At 39.8% G+C, this 20,094-nt stretch overlaps 2 protein-coding genes and 1 non-coding gene across 3 annotated transcripts; all 3 read left to right on the forward strand.

The window, feature by feature from the left end:
• Positions 1-1,548: 1,548 nt before the first annotated feature.
• On the forward strand, positions 1,549-10,813 carry cat (catalase). The gene is made up of 13 exons (XM_034589242.1): positions 1,549-1,795; positions 2,790-2,961; positions 4,160-4,270; positions 5,345-5,475; positions 5,675-5,779; positions 5,871-5,996; positions 6,078-6,269; positions 6,498-6,650; positions 7,638-7,776; positions 8,460-8,590; positions 8,958-9,065; positions 9,317-9,400; positions 9,947-10,813. Exons 1-13 carry the CDS (start codon positions 1,730-1,732, stop codon positions 10,010-10,012), a joined length of 1,584 nt encoding a protein of 527 aa, XP_034445133.1. The 5' UTR covers positions 1,549-1,729; the 3' UTR covers positions 10,013-10,813.
• Positions 10,814-13,993: 3,180 nt separating this feature from the next.
• On the forward strand, positions 13,994-14,065 carry trnam-cau. Its single transcript has one exon. It is a non-coding gene; the product is annotated as a tRNA-Met (tRNA).
• Positions 14,066-15,259: 1,194 nt separating this feature from the next.
• On the forward strand, positions 15,260-19,113 carry ifitm5 (interferon induced transmembrane protein 5). The gene is made up of 2 exons (XM_034589068.1): positions 15,260-16,252; positions 17,778-19,113. Exons 1-2 carry the CDS (start codon positions 16,046-16,048, stop codon positions 17,997-17,999), a joined length of 429 nt encoding a protein of 142 aa, XP_034444959.1. The 5' UTR covers positions 15,260-16,045; the 3' UTR covers positions 18,000-19,113.
• Positions 19,114-20,094: the final 981 nt, after the last annotated feature.

Genomic DNA, 20,094 nt, shown 5'->3' on the forward strand with positions numbered 1-20,094 from the left:
CAGATGAGCAGACATTACAGCGGTCCTCTGAGGTTAATAAATGATTTAACATATAATGAGAATAAGCTGCAATTGAAAGTTCATTATTGATCTCTGCAACAGGAGTTGACAAAACAATCTCACCACAAGATCCATTTAATAGCTGTTTGTGAACTCTCTCTCAGATAACATGATCTGTTCTTTTCTTTCAGTAAATCTTCATACAATATGACGATAAGATTGTACATCACTGCATCAGTTTAATCTAAAATACAATAAACTACAGGAATAATGTAATGCTGTAAAGCATATAAACCACAATGAAGGCTACTATTGTAGCTACTGTTACAGAACAGGGAAACATGGAAATTATAATCAAATGCATGGTAATTCCATGTTGTCCCCTTTCTCTTTCCACCACTAACAGTTTGAACTTCAAGACTCAAGGCTTGATTAGCAACCAGGTAAAGCAGGCCCCAGCAGCCCCCAGCTTACTTTATAATAACAAAAATGTGCATACTATGTGTAATTCAACGCAAAAAATACTTTAGAAAGTGGCATCAATTAATATAAACTATAACCGGTTTTCCAGCTTGTGTCCCCAGTCTCAAAGGGGAACTCTGCATCAAAACCTACTTTTAACATTACATTACATTACATTTCATTTAGCTGATGCTTTTATCCAAAGCGACTTACAAAAAGTGCATTCAACCATTAGGGTACAAACCTAGAACAACAAGAATCAAGAAAGTACAATTTTCTTCAAGAAAGCCAAACTACAAAGTGCTACAAGTAAGTGCTATTTAAGTGCTACTAAGTTTTTTGTTTAAATTAAAGGTTTTTTTTATTCAAGGTATAGTTGGAAGAGATGTGTTTTTAGTTTGCGGCGGAAGATGTGTAGACTTTCTGCTGTCCTGATGTCGTTGGGGAGCTCATTCCACCATTTAGGAGCCGGGACAGCAAACAGTCGTGATTTTGTTGAGTGTTTAGCTCGCAGCGAGGGAGCTAAACGGATAAGGTCCAGTCTACATCCATGAGATGATCCGTTCTCAGCACGGTACGCAGGTACTAATGTTTTGAAACGGATGCGGGCAGCCACTGGTAACCAGTGAAGGGATCAGAGGAGCGGAGTAGTGTGAGTTGGGAAGGTTAAAGACCAGTCGAGCTGCTGCATTCTGGATGAAGCTGCAGAGGTTGGATGACACTAACAGGTAGACCTGCCAGGAGAGAGTTACAATAGTCTAAGCGTGAGATGACCAGAGCCTGGACCAGAACCTGCGCCGCCTTCTGAGTGAGAAGGGGACAATCTACTTTTTTGTACTGAACTCAGTTGTGTAAAGTTGGAAAGTTGGAAAAACAAGCAAAACTACAACCCTTTAAGAAACATGTGAATTTGTGTTTCTATACAGAAGAGATGTAAAACATACAGATTATTTAACAGGGCTATTCAAACTCTAAACCAAAGCATGTTTACTGCATCACGTACAAACAAATGACGATATTTGATATGGTGCCCCCCCCATATCTCTCTCTCTCTCTCTCTCTCTCTCTCTCTCTCTCTCTCTCGCTCTCTCACCTCAAAAATAGGTCAACTTGCTCCCCTCAGCCAATCAGAGGAGAGGGACGCCAGTGTGAGGGAGGGGCCACATCGACCAAAGTCGTCGGGATAAAAAACGATAACGACTTTTTCTTCGACACCGTTTGACTCTCAGTGTTTGTCTGTAACGTCCAGGGGCGCTGATCTGTCGACATGGCGGAGAACAGAGAGAAATCCACGGACCAGATGAAGATGTGGCAGCACGGCAGAGGCCAGCGGGTCTGTATTTACCCGGGGTTTGACGAGGAGCTGGGGCTGCGCCGCGCTGCCTCTCTCCGGGGGGACTGGGGGAGACTCGGGTCGTTTGGGGTGAAGCAGCTAACAGCCGGGAACCTGCAGCTAGCTTGTTTTCATAGCACTAGCTAACCTGTAAACAGCTGTTTGCTAACGTTACGGGCTAATTGAGCCTCCTATATAAACCCACGAGTAACCACTGAGTGTTTTACAGTTAATTATTAAACAGCGAAAGTGACCTTAAGCCCAGAGTGTAGAAGATATGAAGTGGGTCAGTGTCCAGCAGCTGAACTTCGACCCTGTTTGTTATATAAGCAGAGCTCCGCACAGAAAACCTGGAAATCCCACTTAGTAAAGACACTGCAACCACTCTGTGATGACTTGCTACTTATCTCTGTGTTGTATTGTTGCAGCTGCCTGAATGTTGTTGCGACACTCATGCACACGGTGCAACTTCCCAGAATGGTTTACAGCTGTAAGGTCATAGAATAATAACAATTATCATCATTGATTTGGTGGATCCAGTTATTACATGATTCTCAGTGTCTGTCAGTGTCGTGCCACATGAAATGTGTTTGCTTCCATTTTGTTTCAAAAGTTTCAAAAGCAATCAAAAACGATTCTGTCAGCCAACTCATCTTCTTTGCCAACTTACTGTCTCTGCAGTAGGAATAAAGGAAGTTCCCCGACAGCTCCATCTTCTCACATGTGAATTTGATGCATCATTTGTGTTTTGTTGTAGTTTAATGTATGTGTTTTTACTTTGAAAATACAGGATCCACCACTGGCACACTAAATCAAATTGATCAGAAAATAATCAACAGAATTATTAATAAAATAAGTATTGGCAGTCTTTACTATTACTTAGACATAATGATCTGCTTGCAGCATGACTTGAAATGTAGATTGTCATACATACATACATGCATGTAACTCATCTAACATGCATCTTTGGTACATGAATGTGTTTGTTTTACAGAGGCCAGACACACTGACTACAGGAGCTGGTCATCCTGTTGGAGACAAGCTGAACCTGCAGACTGCAGGACCTAGGGGCCCCCTGCTGGTCCAAGATGTGGTCTTCACCGATGAGATGGCGCACTTTGACAGGGAGAGAATCCCAGAAAGAGTGGTGCACGCCAAGGGTGCAGGTGAGTGTTGAACCCGGATCAGTTACTTCCCTGCAGCCTGCTCTGTGTCATATCTGTGGTTGGTTGACGTTGCACAATAAAGGAACTGTTGTAATATTTTGTATTTTCACATAACTGGCACATTTCATATTCATATCCTGATTGTTCCCCTATTACAAAAATGATACTGTGGCTTATTCCATATCCTCCTTAAGGAAACTGTAAATATGTCCTCTTACAGGATAAATAAACATTAGCATAAAAGCTAATGTAAATAACAATACACAGTATTGAGAGGCCAAATTTTGTGTATTATATATATATATATATATTTTTTTTTTTTTTTTTAATTATTGGGTCTGTTTCTTTTTATTATTTTTCAAACTACAAAAAAAGATTATTAATAATATAATTATTATTATTGTTATTATTACTATGTAGGGAAGACATAATAAACTTGTTACAGAAGAAACCAAACTTGTTCAGTGTTCACTACTGGTTTTGATATTCAGTGGTTCCTATTTTGTGCGGTAATGTAATCTTTGTGATATCAAATAATTTAAATCAAATTCTACTGCATATAACATATGTCACATGATGGGGAGACCCAGACATTTTGTCTTTTTGGCTATGGTTTCACTTTTTTGTTCGAATACTTGAAATAATGCCATACTAAGCACTATTTGCCATCGCAGCATTGTTCCACATGCTGCGATGGTCATGATCCATTCATATTCTGCACCTCAAACTTAGAGACTTGTAAGACTGAGAAAAGTTTGATCTGGAATGGCACAGTCGAGCACAAACCTCCGCCAAGGCCACACAGGTCAACACACGTCTGTACGGTTCTTAGAATAGAAACAAAAAAGGAAATCTGCACCAAATTGTACAGACTCCTAGATCTCAAAATCCTTGGGAAATCCTATGAAATGACACTGATGCAACGACATTAACCCTCCAGAGTTAACAGAACTAACTAACCATAAAGTAGGCAAAAGGCAAATGAGGGTAATTCTTGTTTGTGGATTAGCTCCAGTCAAATACTAATCTATTCAAGCTTTTTCAGATCAAGGTCACTCACATTTATTTTGTTGGAGGGACCCATTCTTTCCAGTGCCTGATAAAACACCCAAGTCTGAGAAGTCGGCCACAAATATTTGACACCAGACTTGTCTTTGCTGATAAAGACATGTCTTTTTGTTTTTCCTCCATGATGCAGGGGCGTTTGGTTACTTGGAGGTGACTCATGACATTACCCGCTACTCCAAGGCCAAGGTGTTTGAGCATGTCGGAAAGACGACACCTATCGCTATCCGCTTCTCCACTGTCGGTAAGAATAACCTTCATTGTGTTTCAGCATGATTCACTGCGAAGTCATTGTTTATTGGGAGTTACATTTCCCTCGAAAATATCAAAAACACATATTTTGTATTCTTTTTTAAAGATAGGATAGTTTTATGGCCTCAAACATTGTCATGTTTCCCACTTCCTAACTTCTTTAAAATCCCATCTTACAACTTTTCTCTTTTTGGAAGCTTTTAAGAATGTTTGATATGCATTTATTTATACTGTTTTTAATGGGGGGTTTTTTTGTTTTAGTAATTTTTACTGTTTCTTATCTTATGTGGCCAACACCCTTTTATTCAACTGCCATGTCTGGTTTTGTTGTTAAGCACACATTTTTGAGGAAATTGCTATATAATAAAGTTTATTATCTTATCATTACTATTACTGTCAAATTTATGCCGAAAACATAGAACTATTTCTTTTTCATTGTAGAAGTGGATTGGAAAATGCTACTCTATTTTACTTATTTCAGTTGTGCCTTATTTATTCATTTAGCTTTATATCAGTGATGCAAACAAATTGGCTTAACACAGTGGTCCTCCTATGGTGTATTAACTTCATATTTGTCTGCTGTCATAAGGTTATAATGTTCAGACCTTCTCTATAAAATTATATAATAGAAATGTGATATTTACTTCTCCAAGATCATATCATTGTTTTTATCAGCTCTAAATTACTTTTTGAATAGGAAATGTGAAAGGATGAAAAAAGGCATGTATTTTGATATACTGCATATGTGTGTGAGTGACTATTGTAAGGGTATTTTGGAAAAAATCAGTTCTCCATTCTTACATGCCTTTCTGTTGACTGGTTCTAGAGAGGTTGTGTATGTATGAGAACAGTGTGCAACTGAGGGCAAAGATGCGAGGAGAGGGGTGTGTGACATCGTGAGCCCGTCGGCTTTATGAAGCATTGAGATGTAGAAAGTAGGTTATTTGAAATGTAAACATGTGGTTAACTGCGTAAATATCCATGTATACACAGGGAGTGCACACACACACACTCTTCTCAGCTGCCTTCACCTTGTCACCTCCCTATTTTCTTTGTTTTACTTTAGCTGGGGAGTCGGGATCAGCAGATACAGTGCGAGACCCCCGAGGCTTTGCCATCAAGTTTTACACTGAGGAGGGCAACTGGGACCTGACAGGCAACAACACCCCAATTTTCTTCATCAGAGACGCCCTCCTGGTGAGTGGGTGGAGGGGATGTACGAGATAGAAAATCATTTGCTTTCACTCAGTATTTTTCATCATTTTAATTAAAAAACAAAAGTATTTAAACCAAACCTGTAATCCCAACTGTAGCTTGAATATGATCTGAAACATGATGATGTATGTATCAAGTGTAAAATACACCATGCTGACCTTGGGCCTTTTACCACTTACAGTTCCCGTCCTTCATCCACTCCCAGAAGCGCAACCCCCAAACCCACATGAAAGACCCTGACATGGTGTGGGACTTCTGGAGCCTGAGGCCTGAGAGTCTGCATCAGGTAACTGCTTCCTGAGCATGAGACTGTTCTTGAAGACAACAAGGGAATATATATATATATGACATTATATCGTCCTCTCTCCTCTGTGCAGGTGACTTTCCTGTTCAGTGATCGAGGTTTGCCCGATGGCCATCGTCACATGAACGGCTACGGCTCACACGCTTTCAAACTGGTCAATGCTGATGGAGAGGTTGTCTACTGCAAGTTCCACTTCAAGGTCAGTTTGAGTTTAACTTTATAGAGATTCTGCCTCCTGAGATTGTCATTGCTTACTTATGTTTCATGTCATGTTTTTTAGACTGATCAAGGAATTAAGAATCTGTTGGTGGAGGAGGCAGACCGCCTGGCATCCACCAACCCAGATTATGCTATTGGAGACCTGTTTAATGCCATCGCCAATGACAACTTCCCATCCTGGACCTTCTACATCCAGGTTATGACCTTTGAGGAGGCTGAGAAGTTTGAGTTCAATCCCTTCGATCTTACTAAGGTACTACGTCCTCCACAGCAGAACAATCGGAGTTAAAGTTATAAAGACCTGTGGTTGTAAAAATACACCAATTTCAATCACATTTTAACCTGTCACAGAGCACTTTAATGTGTTTCTTTCGTGCAACTGTTGACCGGGGTTGCTGCAGTAAATGGTAATATCGGTGTTACACGTTGTCACAATGTTTGCTTACATGAAAAAAACTTCCCTGTGTGTGTCACTTTTCAGATTTGGTCGCATAAAGAATTCCCCTTGATCCCCGTGGGAAAATTGGTTCTCAACAGGAACCCAGTCAACTACTTCGCAGAGGTGGAGCAGCTGGCCTTCGACCCCAGTAACATGCCACCAGGCATTGAAGCAAGCCCCGACAAGATGCTGCAGGTAACGCCACGACCGGCGTCTTCTCTTCTCAGATTGGTCTGGAAAAAAAGTAAATACAGTAAAAACAGTCTACAAAAACCATAGTTTGCTGCCATTATATAACCAAACTATGTATTCATAGCAAAAAATATACAGTGGCCCCTAAGTGCAAAAACACAACAGCAAATCACAAAACACAATGTAACTTCTAATGGAAAGGGTAGGTACCTACTATCGAAAAGGCTCGTAGCTGATTGGACGGATGCTCTGTCTGTCTTTTTAACATGAGAGAAATGCCGACAAAATGTGTTTTCTCATTAAATGTTGTGTTTTCTCATTTGATTACAAACAAATTCCTTAAAGTATTAATAATTGGCATCCTTTTTTATTTGTTGTTTGAACCAGGAGGAAACATTTACCATCTTTTGTACATCATATCCGTCCAGTATATGTCACATCCTAACAATGCTTGATCATGGAGAACACCTGAAATCAACAAGTTAAACTGGTTTTGTAACTTTTGGTGTCATGTTCCCGTGGGTGTTCAGCCATCTCGGTGTGACTATACTCTAGGTCAGATGTTTTCATTCACTTAGCAGAACTAAAGCTTGACTGAAAGTTTGTGAGTAAACTACTCAAAACCTAGCTAAGCTTGCTTCATACTCCATATACCTGATAAGCTTCAGAAACTTGAGATTGGACATTCACTTCTTACTGTAAATTTGTCAAATCTGAGAAAGTAAGAAACCAACCTTCGACAGAACCTCTCTTGCTTTTTCATTTGTTACACAACTATTTGTGTCTCTTTTCCACATGAGTGTGCAGCAATTTCTCCATTTTCAAATGTCTTTAGTGAAAACTGACGCCACCTAGTGTGGCAGTTTGGAATATCTATGAATACTTTTCGTTCTGATGGACCATAAACCAGCCTTTGGTGTACACTGCTTGTTTAACAGCACAGAGACCTCAGTAAAACACTGCTTTGTCTTCTCCCATGCCTGTTTCCAGGGTCGTCTCTTCTCTTACCCGGACACACACCGACATCGGCTGGGAGCCAACTACCTGCAGATCCCCGTCAACTGTCCCTTCAAGACACGTGTGACCAACTACCAGCGTGACGGCCCAATGTGTATGTTTGACAACCAAGGTAAGTCCCACCTGTGTGTCTTTTTTGTAGAGGTAATAATTACGAGAATGGACAAATGTGTATACCTACATCCGTGATTGGAGTCTTCGGAGGTTTTGGTGAAATAATATGTCAGCTAGTTTTAGATGTAGACACAGTCTTAGTCCTGAGATAAAACAAAAGTCCCTATTCATTTTAATAATATTTGGTCAACTTTCACTCTGTTTTTAAACATTTTAGTCTTGTCTCGAATATATTTACTAAAGAACTAGAGAGCTAACTGCTGCCCAACAGACTTAGTTCAAGGATTAAATAATCTTCTACATTATACTGTATGCTGTGCATTTTAATAACCAGTAGATTTCGTTAATGTACTTCATTTTACTGTCCCACACCCATTCTCCTGAAATATGTAGGGATGTCACGATACCAAACATTTACTAGTTGATACCGATACCCAATTTGATACCACAACACAAAACGAAACAATAAATCACACAGTCCTTTTTAAAATATTTAAAAACACACACACACACACGCACACACACACCTCTATATACTCGAGTGCAAGGCTCCAACCCCTCACCCCCGCACACTCCTCTCAAAAAAAATGTTGTCGTCTCAGTACTTTGCAGTGTTCAACCCTCAGCAAGACCTTTTTTCTTCCACCTGACTCACTGGTGCTTGGTCTGTCTGGCCTCTAGGTGGCGCTCCAAACTACTATCCCAACAGCTTCAGTGCCCCAGAGACCCAGCTTCACTGTGTGGAGTGCAAGTTTAAGGTGTCTCCAGATGTGGAGCGGTTCAACAGTGGTGACGAAGATAATGTTACACAGGTAAACGTACTGTCACAATTTTATGGGCATGTCTTCTGTGTCCAAGCGATTTGAGCACACAAGAGTTCAATCAGTGAGTGTTCTTGATTTAAGTAATACATACACTTATACACACACGCTCACCCAGAGGAACAGAGCTTTACATAGACCAGGACAGGAAGAGCTGCTTTGAATCTTTTGACTTGTCATTACGAACAGTATAGTGGCAGGGCACTGAATGGTTAGTTGAAATAGAGCATAATAATATGTTTAGGTTTATAAACTGCTATTCCTGTATGAAGGGCACCAAAATAATATATAATAAACCCAAAATTTGATGCGATCCTCTTTCCTCCGTTTCTGAGTGTCTTTGTGTTTTTTATTTCAGGTTCGCACCTTCTACACCCAGGTGCTGAATGAAGAGGAGCGTCAGAGACTTTGCCAGAACATGGCCGGGGCCCTGAAGGGAGCCCAGCAGTTCATCCAGCACCGCATGGTGAGTGCGTCAACTGTAGTGACCACAGTCTGCCTCACCTTATTGTTGTTCATGATACTGCTTTTATAAATCTAAAAAACAAATAGTTTGTTTAGTTGAGCACCAATAACAATTTTCTTAAAACAGATAATCCACTCTTTAAATCACATTAATTGAACAAATGTATTTTAAAAACTAATAGTTGATGGTGGTCTTTGGTTTGATATGTTTTCAGGGCCTTTTTAAGTGTCATTGTCTGGTTCTTCCTGCAGGTGGAGAACTTGAAGGCCGTCTATCCAGACTATGGAAACAGGGTTCAGACTCTTCTCAACAAGCACAATGCAGAGGCTGAGAAGGTAAACGCAGGTTTATGATTCACTGTTAAGTTGAACTCAAGATTAGGAATCTTGACAAAATTTGGAAGAGTTATTCGTGATCCCCAGAGAATGCAGTTAGTTAGTATTTAGCTCAGAGCAGCACTGTGCTGAGTGCAGCTTCACTGAGATGCTAACCTCCCTGTAAACTAGTGACATGCAGAAGTTTGTCTTAATGCTGTTGCAAGCATTGGATGCAAAAAATAACTCATATATATAGTTATTTAGATTTTCCAATTATCCATTAACTCCAAATATGTGAACATGAAAAATTCTCTTGAATGATACTGTGTGAAAGTAAGTGAATTGCCCTAAGTGAAGCCATTTAAAGACGTCTTTGAACATTGCAGGTCATTTTACAAATAGAATTAGATTTTGCCTCATTTACAGAAAGAAGACAACTGAGGAAACTGGGCACATTGCTTTGTTAATTTTGTCATTACACCACTTCATCGTTGTCATCCACTGCATATTCTGTACATTAAAATGATTAAAATATTTCTGTCTTTTCCTCTTTGTCTTCCCCAGAACTCAGCTGTGCATGTTTACAGCCGTCCAGGTGCCTCAGCTATTGCTGCCGCCTCCAAGATGTGATGCCTTAGATTTCTGTCCGAGAATCAGCCCCGGCTCATTTCTCTCTAAGATCAAATGCACTTATGTGATCACCAACGGCTTTTACCAGTAACAAGATTAGATATTACTTAACAAGATTGAAATGTTAACCTTGTATTGTCAGGGTTGGAGTTAGTTTATTTTTAACTCAATCTGAATGATTTTCTTCAACATTCTCAAAGCTGGCAATATTCAAGAGGCTTTTTTATTAAAACATAGATCATTGTGTGTTTATACCGCTTACCTTCTGCTACATAAAGCCTTGAAAATGATTTTTAAAATAATATTTTATTTGTGTTTCTGATTGTATGGCATATAATGAAATAATCCCAACTGCTGGGAAGTAGTTTGAGTTAAGCTTGTTTCCAATAATTCCTCAGGTTGTGATTATGTTGTTATGATCAGATTTTTCTCATTAAGTAAAGTTGAAAGAAAACGGGTACAGCTGTCAACATTCAAATAACATCTGTTAGGAAAAAAAGTCATTGTCATATAATTTACATGACTGCTACTTAAATTCAGAATTTGGGTTTGAGCCTGTATTTGTGATTCAGGATTTACTCATGACTTTGCCGACTGTGGCGTTTTAGTTATCACTATACGTAAAGATGAGTTTGAAGCTACTTTTCCTCATGATAGATTGAACCACAGACAAATAAATAAAAAAGGCAATAAGAAATCTCCAGGTAGTTGTTTCCCGGTGGGTGTCTGCGTGTCTCTACAGATATGGAATTCACCAAGAATAAGTTTCCAGATTACATATTTTCTCACAGCTAAAAAAAACATAAACACTCTTCTGTGCCTTTTTTTTTTTTGTACAAAAACTGCAAAATACAAGTGACTTTAACCTTTAATCTGAAAGAATCTGTTTTGATTTTAGACAAAATGGCTCCTTGTTCACATGTAGAATGAGAGATAATGTTTGAAGATTTAAATTGGCAGTAGATCTACAGGTTGTGATACGTTCAAATCTTAAATGAATAACAATCATATCATTGTTTCTGTGGGTTTAAATGGTGTATTACAGATGTGACACATTTTTGTCACTGGAGAAGTATACATTTGTCATGTTGGAGCATGATCAAAACGCTCTAAGCTATTTAAACCAAATGCATCGCTATCTAATATGAATTATCCATGTAACCTGCTGTTGTTGTGTTGTTCTGAACTCTCAAGTGATCTCATCAGAATGTCACTTTTTTTTTTTTTCAACTGAGATGTATACTTGGTCTGTATGAATTATTTTATAATCAAAGTTTATCAGCAGCTTTTATTTGTCTCCATTTCTTCCGTCCCACCTTTCATATTAATGCATCATTTAATACATCATGTGCTGCAGTTTGATCAAATATCTGACATTCTTAATACACCCTCCTGTGATTTCTGAGCACACTAACAGATACTGTCTCAGCCTCTGAACAACTGATGTCACTTGATCTCTGATCTAGATCGATCCCGCTCTGCATCATCAACTGAACAACTATAACAGTTGTACAACTCATTTTATGAAAATATAATTGTTGAGGAATTTTTGACCGTCCTGACCGTTGATATATGCAACTATATATTATGTATATTACATTATATCTGTAGAGGAGAATAGTGCTGGTCTAATTCCACAGATACTCTCTTCTCTCTCTCAGCAGTACCCAAGTTCAGGTTATAGATAAAGAGCCAACCAACAGTACATTGTATTGAGGGACTTTCATATCTAACTCAGATGCCCCAGACAGAGAGGCACCAACTTTTGCGTATTTCACCAGTGGCAAGACGTAAGGACACAATGGGATTTAGGAATGCATACTTTAGGCTAGACTATCCAAGAGGCTGCAAATTCCTACATGTAAGATAGAGAGTGACAGCAATTCTAGCCATTCGTGGATGTGCTGTTAGAATGGGTGACGCAAGTAAAGGGAGAGATATACTGGGATGCTGTGGGAGACATCTTCAGACTTGGGGGGGGTGACAATTCTTCTGGTCTCCTTGATGCATCAAGTCTACATTAAAACCTTCTGCATAAGACTTCAGCTGCTGCCTGAGTTCTCCTTTCACCGGCTTCTAGAAAACTTCCATAACAATAATTATACCATGATTATAATTCTATATACTATTTACTCTTGGTGGTATAATATTTAACCAATCCATGCTGATAGGAAATAATACAATAGGCCTGTCATAATCAAAATGCAAGTTTGGAAAGCTACGACCAATAATACTTCATTAAGATACATTAAAAAGTTTTTTGTAGAATTTTATGTGGGTTTTTTTCTGGTTTGTGGAGCTCTGTGGCCACCACCAGCAATCCATATTTTGTATTAAATACAACGTCTTGCTGTGTAGCTGTGAACTACTCCCCTAATTCCTTTGTGCAATGCATTATGGGAGTATAGTGTGCATTAAACAGCACACTTGAAAACCAATCACATCTAGTCCGCATGCATGCAAGCAGTGGTTGGTTTATTTTGCCACTTTTCTGGATTGTGAACATGTTACACACTCAATGAACATGAACACAGCACTGACCTGTGTCTACAGCCACATTGGTGCCTATTGCAAAACTATATACTGCTGCCAATCAAAGTTCATATAATTATCAAGAAGGTATTGAGATGAGGTGAAAACCTTGACACGCTGGAGCTGCTGCAGAAAATGTTATTTGGATTCATCCTCAGGGGAACATAAATGTCTGTATAAATGCTGGACCAGGAGTGTCGTGCCTTCAGCCACGCCACTAACACAAACATGGATCACTAACCAGGCACAACTAACCACGGGCCTCAGTCTGCTTAAGGGGATGTATTTGAATTTGGTATAAACTTTCACCTGGACTCAAAGAAAGCTGATTAGATTTAGGTGCTTGTAGTTTTAAAGGTCACGGTCACAGTGACTTCACATCCCTGTTAATGTGACATATTAGGACTGCCCATCGGGAATTCTATTACATCTGGTACAAGTTACTTGGACTCACTGATTAACTGATTTCGGTGTTCAAAGGTCTCTTGAATGTGATATCTCAAGACTGCTTGAGGGATTTCTTCAACTTTTGATCAGTTGTCACTCTGACTAAGATTTTCAGATAAAGTGATTACGTTTCAGTGGTCAAAGGTCACAGTGACCTTATATGAATCTGGAAAAAAATATGTACATGGAAACTGCACTGGTTGGCAGAGGCTTACTGCAGTGCAGTTATTCTAGTTAAATATGTGTATATGTCAGTCGGTATATTGGTATAGGAACATATTTTATCAGTATTGGCTTTGGTGTCTAAACACCCATAGCCATTAGCCTGCAGTTTATTTAGTTTTGATTGTCTAAATTTAGCCCACCTACCATAGTCCAAAGAAATACAGGCTGGGGTTTGGGCCCGCTGTTGTTGTGAGACACTTGTTTCTGTTGCCTGAGTCAGCCCATACTACAATTATGTTTATACTGATGACTAGCACTCGGGAATTCTTTATTTGAGAATTCTATGTTGAGATATTAGGAGTTGGGCGCTATTTTACTGTGAACCAGTTGTCTTGTTAGTGAGGATTTATTTTTCGTTGTGCTTTGCATTAGGTTTGTTGTGCAGCTCTTGTTAAGAGTCCTCTTTTTGTTATATTTGTTTCTTTGTTTCTAACCGGCCTGTTATAAACAACCTTTTTAAACTCAAATCATCTGACTTTATGTTACCTCCTTTTCCCTCGTGAGCCGGGTCGTAGCAATAATAAATGAGGTAAACGGGGACTTCCTAGATAAGCTTCACTCTTCTTACAGAGGCGTTGTTGCTCTTACATGTGGCCTATACGTCTCCGTTACTGTGTTTTTATCCTTTACTATGTTGAATTGTTGGCGAGAAAGACGTATTGTTCATTATAAACTAACCTTCATATTGCGATCGAGTGAGGACAAAACAATTGTACGTCATAGCACCACCCTAACACATACCCTATATAATGCTATGTTTCCTCCTATTCGTCATGAAGCAGAGTGGCGCAGCGGAAGCGTGCTGGGCCCATAACCCAGAGGTCGATGGATCGAAACCATCCTCTGCTATGTGTTTATCTTTTCTTTTTTTTTTTCTTTTTTCTTACATATTTCTTTTTCAATGTCAACACAACATTGAAGCGACAGTAACATGGATTCCTATTAACAGACGTTTTCCAAACCGCATAATGTTTGGTATTTTAATTTCCACACACAATCTGATTAAACGCCTTTTATTTGATGTAACAGTTTTACCTCAAACTCAGTGTTTTTAAAGCACGACGGTGATGAGATTCCAATACATGCAATGATTAACCTGAACAACTTCTACAAGCATTCAAAGGAAAAATAAGATCGGGTTTTCCTGTTTCACGGTCAAACATGAAAAATGTGCAAAACCCCCCCAAAAAACATGAATTGTTGCACCATTGTTTTAAATGCTTCTTTTATTCTCTCTTTTTATTATACATCACGGTGACATGGCACATTATCTGCACACTTACCACAATAACGTATTTATAATGTATTTTCTCCCAGCCATTGTCTGGGCTCCCTGTGAAGGTTTGAGTGACACCTAGTGATGTAATTTGCAAATTGCAACCAACTGGAAAAAAAAAACTCACAACCTCTGCCAAGAAGAACCCAGCAGAGAGAGAGAGGATTTATGTTATGGCAAAACTACACATAATACAGGAATAACAATTTAGATAAACATATTCTTTTAGATTTTCCTTTTATTCAGCAGGTGAAACTATTCTTCTAATAAAACTTTAAAATGCCTAAATTGGATTTTTGTTAAATGGGATTAAAAGTGCAGATTTTCTTTGCAATTTTTTTTTACACTGTCTGAAAGGTTTGAAATGAAGAAGCCGATCTGAACCATGAAACGTCCCCCCCCCCCCCCCCCTGAAATCTTCCCCACATCCGGAGACTTTATGTCAACAATAATGTATAATGCATCGATTAAAGGTCCAGTGTATAAGATTTAGGTGAAAGGGATCTGTTGGATGAAAATTGACCATCAAATACTTCTAGTGATGTTTTCACCAGTGTGTTTCATCTAAATTGTACAAATTGTTGTTTTCTTTAACCTAGAATGAGCCATATATTTTTAAATACTTTATATCTATATCTACGGAGGCCGCCATGTTTTTTACAGTCATCCAAACTGGACAAACTAAACACCTTTGAGTTTTAATGACAACTGAAGACAGGTTCTCTTTCATGTTTGGAAGGGGAGGTGAGGTGAGGGGGTACAACTTCACTACTAGCTGTCACTAAATTCTACACAGTGAACCTTTAAAACGCTAGAGAGGAAGGTTTGAATCCACATCTTGAAGACACCTGGCTTCCACAATCTTTTGTACATACAGTTTACAGCATTGTTCCTAATGATGTGACCTAGACAAAAGTTACAGGCACATTTTCTGTTATTTGAACAAGCATTTCAGCTTTACCCTCAACAAAAGTGTTGGATGATACTCGGCCAGAACTTCTATAAGAGTTCTTGTAACCGTGGAGATAGTGGAGTTGTCATATGTTCTGTATATCTGTTGTAAAGCGGGACCTTTTATACCCACTCAGGTTTCTTCCAGAACAAGATTCATCCCTTGTGGCCCCTGGCAGGCAACATTTCAGATGAACTCCTTCGCAACAGCACAGCCCCGCCGCCACTGTTCCCTGCCGCCACCTTCCAACACAACCACCTGACCCACACCACAAGGACCGCTAATCAAATTGAGGAGAACTGTTCTCCTATAGCCCGTATCTATTTGCTGTCTCTTCTTCTGGCTTCTCTCTCATACAAGTTTCAGTCTCTCTCTATCTCTATTTCAGTCTCTCTGTCAGGCCTCGCCACATAATGACAGACCTGCTGTGTATTAAAGGACCCTGCCCATGCGTCCTCACCCGGTCACCGCCCTCTCCGTGGGCCTTTATAAACGTCTCAAACAGAGGGGGCACTAATTTCCAACGAGTGATTGTACACAAGGACTAGCTGTAGTTCGCAAAGCAATCTATTCTATTCGAGACTCCTGATTTAACGAAGCCATGGACAACCATTCATACAACTTCCCCTCCGACTGCACCCCGCTCACCAACTGCAAGTCTGTCCGTAAGCCGGGTGGATCCACCGTGGTGAACATGGGCAACGCTGGCAAGAATCCTCCCCGAGACTATCTCCTCTGGTCGCTGTGCAACACCTTGTACGTTAACTTCTGCTGCCTGGGATTCGTGGCTCTCATCTACTCCATCAAGGTGAGCTCTTTGTCTTTTATTTTTGTGCCAGCCTTAGTGACTAGTTTAAGTTTGGGCCATTATTTTCATATTATTATAACGCGCCAAGTAACCAAGAAATTTGTCAAAAGGAAGAAGATAGCAAGAGCGTGAACTGTTTTATGTTTAAATAAGGATGTTGTAGCAATTATTGGAGGACACACTTTGTGATGTATAGATGGATCCCAAAAATAAAATTGTCACTGTCTTTTGAAAATACTTGAATTTGCCATGGATACTTTAACTATTCTTTTAATGTTTTTAACATCTGATTGATCGGGTCTAAAAAACTATGTTCTATTGATAATAACCAATATTTGTAGAATTGTTTTAAATTTTAAGTGGTGAGTGATTTTGAACACAACAAAGGCAGAAATATTAGATTTTACTATTTTGAAACTAGTTAATAATACAATACACTCTACATTTTTATAAGGCCACTCTGATGCAACCCAATCTGCAACAAAACCATCTCTTTCATGATTTTGAAGCCCTCTGTAATGCAAGCTTGGCAGTACCAGACAAAAGATGTGCCAAACTGCCAAGATACGCACAGAACAGTTGGCAGGGCCAAATGCCATATTGGGAAATGAAGCACAGACCGATTTCTAAAACAACAAGTGGAAATACGCTTTTACTTCTCTGCCAAAGTCAAGGTTAAAAATGCCATGTCAGGATTTGCGCTGCCAGAATTTGGCAACAGGTTGAGTAGATGCCATAAAAAGGGTTGTTTAGCATTTGATCCGCCATGTAAATGCCATGTAAATACATTTGTTTGAAAAATGGGGAAAAGCAGTGTGTGTATAGGGACCTGGTATTGTCCCTGGTCAGCTGGCACACAAAGTAGAAGGTTGGTGTCCCCGTCACCACAGGAATGGGGCTGTGCAGAAACAAAAACTTAAACAAAATCTTTTCTCACTTGTAAGACGACCAAAAGATCCTTGAACACTCCCAGTAAAGCAAGGTGGGACAGACTGTAAGATCACCTGAATAAAAAGGTTACACCACAGATGTGTGGGTACCCTTTATTTAAGTCTTTTATTTCTGTCTGTGTGTAGGGTGCCGCTCTGAATGACAGGCCAGGCCGTGCATTGGCTCAATGCTCAAATTAAAGACAGGGACTGGCTGCTTGTCTGCATGGGGAGTTAAAAATGGTGTAATTGGCATCTCTCTAATGGGCAAGTACTCATGGGAAATTAGAGAGTGCTGGGGAAAGATTTGGCCCAGTCTGCTTCAAGAAATACTAAGATAGCCTTGGAAGCAGCTCAAAGATTTCGCCAACTGCACAGTCTATCTGCACTGTGTGTGGAAAAACACAGAACTATGGGAGAAGTTGTGTCTGGACTGGTTATAAAGAAAAACACAAGTGAACTTTATAACATGTCTTTGTTTGGTCTCCTGCTGTCACTACACTTAGCTACTGTTTACATGGGTATAAACACAAACATTGTGTGTGTGTGTGTGTGTGTGTGTGTGTGTGTGTGTGTGTGTGTGTGTGTGTGTGTAGGCCAGGGACCAGAAGACCCAGGGTAACCTGCAGCTGGCCCAGGAGTGCTCGGACAAAGCCAAGTGGTACAACATCCTGGCGGCCGGCTGGAACATGCTGATCCCACTCCTGGCCGTCGTCCTCATCGTCCTCCTGCTCGTCCACCTGGGCTCGTCCCAGGGCTCGTTCGACTTCCTCGGAGAGGACGGCCTCAAAAACTTCTTCAAACTTTTCAGTTGGTAGATCGACTGGGGGGAGGGAGAGAGAAAAGGAAGAAATAAACAAACACATCAATCTCAAAATGTCGACCCATTCACAGTCACCGTCAGGAGAGGGCATTTGATTAGGCTCAGCAGATTAGGTCAGACGTGACAGCTTCTAGTCAGAGTACGGCATGTGATACAAGTCTTAGCGTTCTTTTCTGTATGGACGTCAGAGACTGCCGAGCTTTTGAAAACCTGTTCAGTATTAAAATAATCCCTATTGGCAAAAGTAAATGTAAATTTGGAGTTGTGTGTTATAGGAATAACTGTCAAGGGATGCACCGATACTGAAATGCTGAAATCAAATATTTTGTCAATACAAAACTAGACAGGAAATTTGACCTATGTCTGAGAGTTACACATTTAAAAAAGTTATAAATAAAGCATAAGACTTTTGAATAGGTCACCTATTGGTCAACCAATGATACATTTTCAGTGCCTGTGATTTGGCATTTCTCCTAATTTGTATTTTTAATTAAAAAACATTAGTATCAGTGCATTCCTAATTGTAATGCCAGTATTAGAGGCTGTTTAGCCTGCACCTGCCAGTCTCTCAGAAATGGTTAGAAATTTGCTGAAAAGATTGAAGATGCCTGAAATAAAATATAAAACGAAGAATGACTAAGAGCTGAATCCAGACTGAAAGACTGAGCATGCAGCTACTCTGAGTCATATTTGTTGTTATTTATTGTATTTATGATGAATGTGGAATTTGGATGACAGCTGAAGTTCCCTCTGGTCAGCACAGACAGAGGAGAGAGAGAGAGAGAGAGAGAGAGAGAGAGAGAGAGAGAGAGCAGAGAGAGAGAGAGAGAGCAGAGAGAGAAGAGAGAACAGACGACTGTGGAGTTTGAAAACCGTGATGATGAGAAGCCACTTTACAAAGGACGATCAACACTCACCTCTCATTGATAGTCCTCTATTTTATGTCTTAAAGATTTTTTTTTTTAATTGTATTACTGCTACAATAGGCTACATATATTTTGTCATTATTCATGTATTTTATTCATTTATTTGTTGTTTTACGTATCTTGATCTTCTTCCAACCTCTTGTGAGTGAGCTTAATAAAACAGATACTGTAAACTCAGTAATAGAAAACAAACTAACCTTCATTTTCTCCTTTTACCAACAAAACCAAAATGTTCAGGTCTTTTTCAGATCCCCTCTCAGCTAATGAACACAGGGATGAAGAGATGAAGGTTCAAAGTTCGGTTGCGGTTCTGCTGCAGCACCTACACCCAACTTTAAAGTGATGGTTATGGGCTCCATGTTCGAGTTTGATCCTTGGGTGGTGTCTGTGTGAAACAGGCGAGGCATGGTTGTTTTCATCCCAGCTGTGAGCTCGCTGGTGTACCAGCTATAAACAGAACATACCATTTAAGGGAAGTGTATATGTGCCGTCCAGCTGTAAGGCAGGGCTGCCCGGGCAGACCACTACAGAGGAGTTAACAGCAGTCTGAAAGCCTGCAGCTGTACGAGGGCTCGTATCCACTCCTCCAGTGGTCCTGGTAAATCTACAAAGCCTGAGCCAATGCCTTTAGCATCACCATCACAGTTGTATGTTGTGCTGGAACACATAATAATAAATTAGAACGCAATAAAAAGTCCAAAGTCCATGTTTCCAAAGACAACACATGGCAACCCATCAGGCTTTTCAGGGGGCGGATCCAGGAAATTATTTTCGCTGTCTTTAACATTGCGAAATAGGGTGTTTTCAATGATTCACGAGGGAATAATTCATGGTTCCCGATGAAACAAAATCAGACATGTTTAGGGTGCTGATATCTATTAATGTGTGAAATTTGGTGCGGCTTGAATTTAAGGGGACTGTTGGGCTTGGGCCAAGTTTCTCTTCTGAGTGTCATTCTAAAGATTTGAACTGTGTGTATAATGTGTAGCCATGTTAACGAACATCTCATGCAGTATGTGGTGATTAGAACATGTAAATCAAGGAGGATGTGATAGCTGAGAACGATTCCAGTTGGTACACGTCAGAATTTGGAATAAACCCAGCGAAGAAGCTCTTCAGAAAGTAAATGTGGACACCATATCCCGTTGAGGTCTGACTTCTCCT

The sequence above is a fragment of the Hippoglossus hippoglossus genome, chromosome 6, assembly GCF_009819705.1.
Source record: "Hippoglossus hippoglossus isolate fHipHip1 chromosome 6, fHipHip1.pri, whole genome shotgun sequence".
Taxonomy (NCBI): domain Eukaryota; kingdom Metazoa; phylum Chordata; class Actinopteri; order Pleuronectiformes; family Pleuronectidae; genus Hippoglossus; species Hippoglossus hippoglossus.